The sequence below is a fragment of the Tiliqua scincoides genome, chromosome 13 (assembly GCF_035046505.1).
Source record: "Tiliqua scincoides isolate rTilSci1 chromosome 13, rTilSci1.hap2, whole genome shotgun sequence".
In the NCBI taxonomy this organism is placed as follows: Eukaryota; Metazoa; Chordata; class Lepidosauria; order Squamata; family Scincidae; genus Tiliqua; species Tiliqua scincoides.
Genome location: NC_089833.1, coordinates 15596082 through 15604546, shown reverse-complemented (window position 1 = coordinate 15604546; position 8465 = coordinate 15596082). Strand labels below are relative to the sequence as shown.

The 8465-nt window shown below is 51.4% G+C and overlaps 1 protein-coding gene across 3 annotated transcripts in view; it reads left to right on the top strand.

Moving 5' to 3' along the window:
- Positions 1 to 6781, top strand: part of TNRC18 (trinucleotide repeat containing 18) — a 97098-nt gene extending 90317 nt beyond the window's left edge. For all 3 annotated transcript variants that reach the window (XM_066640482.1, XM_066640483.1, XM_066640481.1), the window contains 6 exons: positions 152 to 268; positions 683 to 847; positions 1102 to 2396; positions 3630 to 3866; positions 4505 to 4579; positions 5170 to 6781. In XM_066640482.1, coding sequence (XP_066496579.1) covers positions 152 to 268; positions 683 to 847; positions 1102 to 2396; positions 3630 to 3866; positions 4505 to 4579; positions 5170 to 5376 — 2096 coding nt within the window. In that variant the 3' untranslated portion in view covers positions 5377 to 6781. The remainder of the gene's footprint in view (positions 1 to 151; positions 269 to 682; positions 848 to 1101; positions 2397 to 3629; positions 3867 to 4504; positions 4580 to 5169) is intronic.
- The last annotated feature ends 1684 nt before the right edge of the window (positions 6782 to 8465 follow it).

Here is an 8465-nt window from a genome sequence, read left to right as displayed (position 1 = left end):
TCAAAGAAGCCGTTTGCACAGTGGGGAGGGGGTTTGTGGATACAGGCACCGCGGATATGGGGGACACCCGCATAGTGTTGTAACGTCAGTCGATCGGCCCTTTCCTTTCATAAGCTAAGACCTTGTCCGATTTTTCCTCTGGTGTCTTCAGGCGCCCACGACCAGGAGGAAGATGGGGACTTGATAACCGTGGAGTTTGATGATGGGGATACGGGGCGGATTCCCTTGTCTCACATCCGGCTTCTTCCGCCCGACTACAAGATCCAGTGTGAGTTTGGCCTCTTGCGGCAGTCCTGTGGCAGGGACTTTGTATGCGCCTGTAGAAGAGGTTCAAGGACTTGTCTTCTAGGCGGGATAGGACTCCTGTTCATGTTCCCTCCTTCAGATTTTCATCCTTCCCCAAAGCAGACAGCCGATCCAGAAGAATAGCGCCGGTCCTACATTCTGACCGTCACTTGGTCACTCTAGCTCCTGCCCGTGCCTGGAGTGCATGAAAGACAGCCAGAACGTGCATGTGGGAGCTGGACCTCACCATCCTTGTGTGCATGGCCTGTGGTGTAGCTTCTTGTGGGTGTCCTATTTTGAATCCAGGCCTGATGTGTTTAGAAGAGAGCGGGGTGTGGGTTTGAGAGAGAGAGAGAGAAGGAACTGTGTGCCAAAGATCCATGTTATCTATTTCCAGGTGCTGAGCCCTCTCCTGCCCTCTTGGTTCCCAGTACAAAGCGCCGCAGCCGCAAGACCAGTAAGGACACTAATGAAGGAAAAGAGGGGAATGGGATGGGATCAGAGGAGCCGGCAACAAAAGGCAAAGGTCGTGGGAGGAAGCCGAGTACCAAGCAGAAAGCAGGTACGACATGTCGACCCCCCTCTTTTTCTTTTTAGAAGATCCCAGTTACTGTGAGGTCTGACAAAGAGCTTCTGTGGTCCATAACCAGCCCGTGGGCCTTATGTCTGACACCCCCGTTTTAGCCTTGGGGAGACATTCCAAGCGCCTGAGTATTTTGGTTGTCCCTTCCTGCTGCTGTAGATCCACGAGGGAAGCCACTGTCATGTGCTGCAAATGCTCTTTTAAACGTTCCTTTTTTCCTGCTGCTTTTGCAGAAGAGACCAGCCCGACCGAAGAGGCAAGCCAGGGGGAAGCACCCACAAGCCCTTCCCTCGTGCCAGAAAAGCCAGTTTCCCCGAGCAAGCAAACGGTGAAAGGCTCGCGGAAATCTCAGCAGGTCCCGGTCAGGACGCCCTCTGCTCCGGCAGAAGAGAAACACCACAGTAAAAGCAGCAAGGCCAAAATGGCCACCAAAATGCATGGCCCGACCCAGGCGTCCTTCCAGGCTCCGACATTCAGCAACATCCGTGGGAGCGAACCCTACGCCGAGGTGTCTGGTGTCCTGGGAGCCTTCTGCTCTTCCGACGGCTCCCCCGGGAAAGCGAAGTCGAAGAAAGGGAAGTCTGCGGAGGAGCTGCAGGAGTTTGGCTCGACGGCCAAGGCGCAGCGGAAGATCCCCGACAGTGAGATTCTGATCAAGCTGGACCACGAGGGGGTCATGTCTCCCAAGACCAAGAAGACCAAGGAGGCCATGAGGATGCTGGGAGACGCCAGCCTGGCTGGCAGGAGGGAGGCCAAGAACATCCTGGGGCTGAGCTACACTCCGGTGGCGAGTTCGGACCCCAAGCCGAAGAGTTCCAGGAGCAAGGCGGCCAACGGAGAGCCAAATTTTGGGGGCAAGTTTGGCAGTTCGGGAGAGAACCTGAACACCTCCAAGGACCAGGAGAGCAAAGCCCAGCCAGTACCCGCAGGAGACGAATCTGAAAGCAATAGTAGCGACAGCAGTTCGGAGTCAGAGGGAGAGGAGGACGGCCAGAAGAATGGTGGGGGCGCTCAAGACAGCAGCTCGGCCAGTTCGAGGGCCTCCACCCCTGTGTCTTCATCCAACTCGTCCTCCTCCTCTTCCTCCAGCAGCAGCAGCTCCTCTTCCTCCTCCTCCTCTTCCTCCTCCTCCTCCACCTCCTCTTCCTCCAGCTCTAGTTCCTCTTCCTCCTCCTCCCCGTCCACCACAGACGAAGACTCTTCCTGCAGCTCTGACGACGAGGCAGCCGAGGCCCAGCCGGGCACTTCTTCCATCCAGCAGGCCCTCCCACCCAAACCAGCCAAGCAGGCAGGGAAGTCTCGGGCAGCCTCCCACCCGCCAGGCCCAAAGCAGCAGCAGCAGCAGCAAACCACCCAGAAGCAGCAGGGCGGGAACAAGAACCGCCCCAAAAAGCGCGAAGGGATCCACCTGCCCACCACCAAGGAGCTGGCCAAGCGCCAGAGGCTGCCTTCGGTGGAGAACAGGCCCAAGATCGCGGCCTTCCTGCCTGCGCGGCAGCTTTGGAAGTGGTTTGGGAAGCCTACCCAGGTGAGCCTTGGTGACGCCTCTGGGGTCTCTCTCAAGTTGTGCTTCCATTTCCCTTCTTCCTCTCCGCATGAGATTTTTTTCCCCCACTGTCACCTTCTTCCACGGAGCTCAGGGTGGTGCACATGGTTCCTCTCCACCTTCTGTCCTCACAACAACCCTGTGAGGTAGGTGAGGCTGAGAGAATGACTGGCCTAAGGTCACCCAGGAAGCTTTGCAGCTGCAGATGCAGATTGGAACCTGCATCTTCTAGATCTAAGCCAGACTCCTGAACCACTAGGCCAGGGGTGTCCAAAGTTTTTGGCAGGAGGGCCACATTGCCTCTGATGCTGTGTCGGGGACCGGGGGAAAAAAAGAATTAATTTACATTTCAAGTTTGAATAAATTTACATATGTTTACATAAATGAATATATTAAAGATGAACTTCTATGAATGAATGAAGGTCTTGCAATTGCTCAAGGCCTATAAAAGGCCTTGCACAAAGCAAGGCTGGCCTTTCCTTTGCTGCCACTACTGCATCACAGATGTGAAACAGCAAGCAGTGGAGGGAGCCCTCATCCCACAGCTCACCGAGAGGTCAAACAGTTGCCCTCAAACTGAGAGCAATTGCATCGGGCCAGTGCGGGCTCCAACAAATCACCAGAGGGCCAGAGGCTCATTGGAGACTGGGGGCTCCCTGAGGGCCGCATTGAGAGGCCTCGAGGGCCGCAAGTGGCCCCAGGGCCAGGGTTTGGGCACCCCTGCACTAGGCCATTCTGGCTCTCAGGAGTGGGTAGCTTGCTCTGGGGGTGCAGGGGAGGAAGCCCTGGTGAGCAGGTTTGCCAGGAGGGGCTGCCAATAGGGGCCAAACAGAGGGAAGAGGGATTTCCACTTCTTCCTGAAAGAACTGGGAAACTGCAGTGGATCGAAGGGGCACTCAGCGAGCCCTGAGAGGACACGGTTGCTTGCTAAATTTGCGCTCTTGTCTGGGGCCGCTGGCATCAGCAAGGGTGCAGAGTCTGTCTTAATTGGCTTAGTTGATGCAGATTGCAAAATTTGAGTCCCCTGGGTGCAGAATTTCAGTCCTCCTGAAGCTCACACCTCTGCCCGTAATGTGTGAAAAGGCTCCAGGCTCACCCGGAGCAAGCAAGAACAGTGTGCCTTCCAAAGCACAGAGAGAGAGAGAGAGAGAGAGAGAGAGAGAGGCCTGCGTGCAAGCTGTCCGTGGCACTCAGGTGCCTGTTTTAACTCCACAGAGGCGTGGGATGAAGGGGAAGGCCCGCAAGCTCTTCTACAAGGCCATCGTCCGTGGGAAGGAGATCATCCGCATCGGGGACTGTGCCGTCTTCCTGTCGGCCGGCCGACCCAACCTGCCCTACATTGGCCGCATCCAGAGCATGTGGGAGTCCTGGGGGAACAATATGGTGGTCCGAGTCAAATGGTTCTACCACCCTGAAGAAACCAACCCTGGGAAGAAGCTCAATGAGGGCAAGGTAAGTTGGCCACCTTTGACTTTCTTGCAAGGGGGAGAAGCAGACCAGGGATTGGCTGGGAGCTGGAGAGGAACAGCTTCTGTTATCGCTGAGAAGTGAGCCGAAAGCCATGGGGTATTCGGTTTCTGGGTGGATATCTTTGTTGCCCTAACGTAAAATGGGGGTGCCCATTCATGACTGTGAGCAGAAAGCCCCTCACCCAGCAAGGAGCTGATGGCTGCCGGTTATTTTATTTTTCCACATTTTTATACCACCCTTCCCCCAAGGAGCACAGGATTGTGTGCATGGTTTCTCCCTTCCTTTTGTCCTCACAACAACCTTGCAGTGTGGGTGAGGCTGGGAGAGAGAGAGAGAGAGAGAGAGTGACTGACCCCAGATCACTCAGGAAGTGATTCATGGCTTTGTTGGGATTTGAACCTGAATCTTCCAGGTCTAAGTCCAACTCCCAAACCACAACACCATGAGGGAACTGTGGGCTTTGAATCATGTAAATAAAAAATAATGGAGGCACAGCCATTCTCGGGGAATTAGATTTCTCGTACTGTGAATATTGCTGGCTGTCTGGTTGTCCTCCTTTCCTGAGATAGTTAATTTGTTTTATCTTCTTCCCCCCCACTTCTCGGCGCTCCCAATTTCAGCGCTGGGATCAGAAATCCAGCAGGAGCCTTTCGGCCACTCTGCAGGCTTCCAGCCAGAGGAAAGACTTCATGGAGGTGAGTTGGCACAAGCCGGTGCTTGGGTGCACAGGAATAGCGCAGCACTCACTGGGCCGGATGAATGGTGAATATGAAATGTTCAAGGACTAGGAGCTTGAAGCTGTTGTTGAAAGCAATGACAGAATCTTTAGCAAAAATTGTGTGCCGAAGGAGATAATTTCTTCTCCTTTTGCTTGGCCCTGGAGCATTCACAGCTTAGGGCAGTGGTTCCCAAACTTACCTGGGTCATGATGCCCCCACAGCCTCTTCTTCCTGGCTGAGTCAGATGCCACCATCTTAGAGGTAGTGGAATCTCACGAGATCCAAGATGGCGGTGCCCAAACCTTGCAGGGTTTGGTGAGATCCAAGTCTTGTGAGATTTGGGCTCCGCTATCTTAGATCTCACCAAATCTTGGGAGTTCCAAGATGACCAAATCTTGGGAGTTCCAAGATGACAGAGCCTGGGGGAAACAGGTAGGAAGGCAACCAGGGAAATCCCATGGTGATCCCTAAGGCATCACGATGCACACTTGGGGAACCCCTGGCCTAGGGGAAGAGTTTTCTAAATAATCTAACCTCATGTTCTCTCTCTTTCCTTTTTAATTCAGCGAGCACTGTACCAGTCTTCTCATGTGGACGAGAATGATGTCCAGACAATCTCGCACAAATGTCTGGTGGTTGACCTGGAACAGTATGAACAGATGCTGAAGACCAAGAAGTATCAGGACAGTGAAGACCTCTACTACCTAGCAGGGACATACGAGCCTACCACGGGGATGATCTTCAACACAGACGGGGTCCCCGTGATTTGCTAATTGCCTCTGGAAAAGGGAACTCTGGGATAGCATCCCATACTCCTGCCACATTTCAGATTAACGCACCTCTGCCCCACTGTGGAAGGAGAAGAAGACTGGGATGGAACGAAAAGTATGTGCCTGTTTTTAACGACAGCATGATTGTGTTGATGCTCTGGTGCATGATGGCCGAGACCAATCGACAAACAAAGAGATTTTAATACAAGATTTCCCGAAAACGGATTCAGCAGGTTTGTCACTTGTGGAAGAAGGGAATGGGAGCCTTTTCAGACTTACAGGATGGGGTGCTGAGCTTGTTCCTGGACCCTTGAACTGGTGCTACTTGTGGGGCACTGAGTGACACCATGAGAACCTCGTTGAACTAGAGGTGCCTCCCTTCACCGACTTTATTTCAAATCTTCATAGGATATATCGAGAGGACAGCCATCTGGACTTGGCGTTCTCTGGCCGTCCATGTTCCCACCCATCCTTAAGTCAGCAACTGCATGGTTAGGGAGAAACATGAACAAATGCCGTCAGAACTTTCTGTTGACCTCTCTGCCCCAATCTTCCACTCTCCAACCCCCGGCAAAGAACTGTTGTGAGCAGACCGCCCCGAAAACCACAGTTGAGAAGGGTATTGCGTGGACAGAGCCGTTGGTGGACATCTTTCTTGGGTTGCGTGAAGCTGAAAGGATGGAAGAGTGGCCACCGAATTCTGTATGCATGCTTTCCTCTTTATATATATATATATTTTTTGCCAAACTACCGGAATCAACAATCACCCCCCCTCGCTATTTGGAATCACGAGGGAGGGCTCTCCTGTGTACGCGGCATGAGGACCCAGCCCCTTGAACAAAAACCGTCCTCCTGCAAGTTGAATGTAAGTTCCTCAGTTGTCCTTTGAAACAGTTTCCCTCTTTCATCAGCCATTCCCTAAAGGCACCAATGTGGTTTTGGGAAGAACCCAATGTGGTTGCTGCTTCCATTTTGGGAACCCAGGAAGCACTTTTGAGGGGAGGGGGGGAAAACGGGGCATCATCTGGACCCGACAGACTTCCTCCCAAAGACTCTTGGACAGCGGTACAGGACAAATTGCTGCAATGGGTCTCCCACCCTCTTCCCAGCACCATTCGTAGACCGAGGAAGCCGTGGCACTTTCGAAAAACCTGGCATTGCTTGGTGGGATCAAAGAACCTACGTTGTGCTTGAGGACCTGTGGAGCAAGTGTTGTCAGTGCCCACTGAGAAGCAGAGCGAGCATCGCCAGCCTCCCCACACGCTCATCTGTCCGTTCGTTCATCCATCTACCCTCTCCTCCTACCCCACTCCCCGTGGGCCTTTAGTCTTGGACTTGGCCTCTTTGTCTTGTCAAGGCAGGAGCCCGAATACGGACCAGGCTGATGAGAGGGATGGTTGAGCAGGGTGCGGCGGGGGAGGGGATGAGAGTGGAGAGAGGGGGGCAGGGCAGGGCAAAGGGGAGAGAAGCGATGAGGACAACAGTGTCCGTGCACTTAAAAAGAAACTCGTACACTACAAAACCGAGACACGGCAATTGTTTCTTCCTGAAATGGAGTGTATTATTCTAGCACTACAAGGGGGAGAGATTTTGCTTACTTACTACGAACAGTTAGACTTTTTTCAACAAAAGTTATCCGCCTCGGTACCGAGTACTTTAGGCGAGTTGCCAGTGGGAAAGGGAGAGGCCCCCCCCCCAATTTATAGAACACTTCACAACCCCTTTACAAAGAACCACAGTGGTGCTGATACTTCCTGCCTGCCTTCTCCAAGTCCAGACCCACGGCTTTCTGAAGACACCGGCGGATAAAATTTCTTACAACGCCACGCAAACTTTTTTGTACAGTTTTAATGTACCAAAACGCCTCATTACGCCCTTTCTTTTCCCCTGCCCCTCCTTGTATTATAACCCCTTGAAAGGACAGCTCCCCCCATCACACACACACACACACACACACACACACACACACACACACACACACACAGAAAGAAAGAATGAAAAAAGAAAAGAGGGGGGAGGCAAAATGGATTCAACAACTTTTTAATTATAAATATAAAGCTATAAATATATAAATATATATATAAATATATAAACTTTTTTTAAAAAAAACTGTGAAAAAAATTATGAAATTATAAAAAAAAAGAGAGAGGAAAAAAAGAGAGAAGCAAACACAATCTGACATTTAGACTCTTTATTTTTAATTTCCGGTTGGATTGTGACTGTAAAATAAATAAGAGAAAAATAAAAATAAAATAAAAATGACCAGGGGAAACAGGAAAAACCCACACATGCTTAATAACAAACAAACTGTTGTACTGTATTTGTAGAAGTGACTCACCCGAGAGATGTTTTAAAAGAGATACCGAGAGAGCAAGAATGTACACGAATGTTGAATAGAAAGCACTTAATTGCCCGTTGCCTTCTATGGAACACAAGGATATTTTGCAGACAATCGAGAGGAAAGGAGCCAGGATTTTTGTCCCTTCTCCCCACCCTTATCCTGTTATGTTTTATGTTTGTTTTTTTTTCAATTGCCCCATCCCTTTGTTTTTTGCATTCTGTTTGTTGCCGAAATGATGTGTGATCCTTTTTTTTCATAAAAAAGCAAAGAAAACTTCAACGGAGAAAAAGCGAATTATTGTGTCTTGGTTTCTTCTTTTAAAAGAGGCTCTGGGTTCAAAGCATCCTGAGAAACGTGCGCTATGGCGGGCTGCTTCCTCCCTAGGAGGGGGGGGCTGTAGGTCCTAAGAACCCCCTCACTGGATCAGGCCAAAGGCCCATTTAGTCCAGCTTCCTGGACTCACAGTGGCCCACCTGATGCTTCAGGGAGCACACAAGGCAGCAAGCGACCTGCATCCTGTTGCCACATGCTTGTACCTGCCACACCAGAGGCAACCTACTTCTAGAACCAGAAGGGTTGCACGTACCCATCATGGCTTGTCACCTGAGATGGACTTTTCCTCCAGAAATCTGTCCAATCCCCTTTGAAAGGCATCTAGGCCAGGTGCCAACACCACATCCTGTGGCAAGGAGTTCCACAGCTTAACATGCTGAGTAAAGAAATATTATCTTTTTGCAGGGATGCAGAGTGT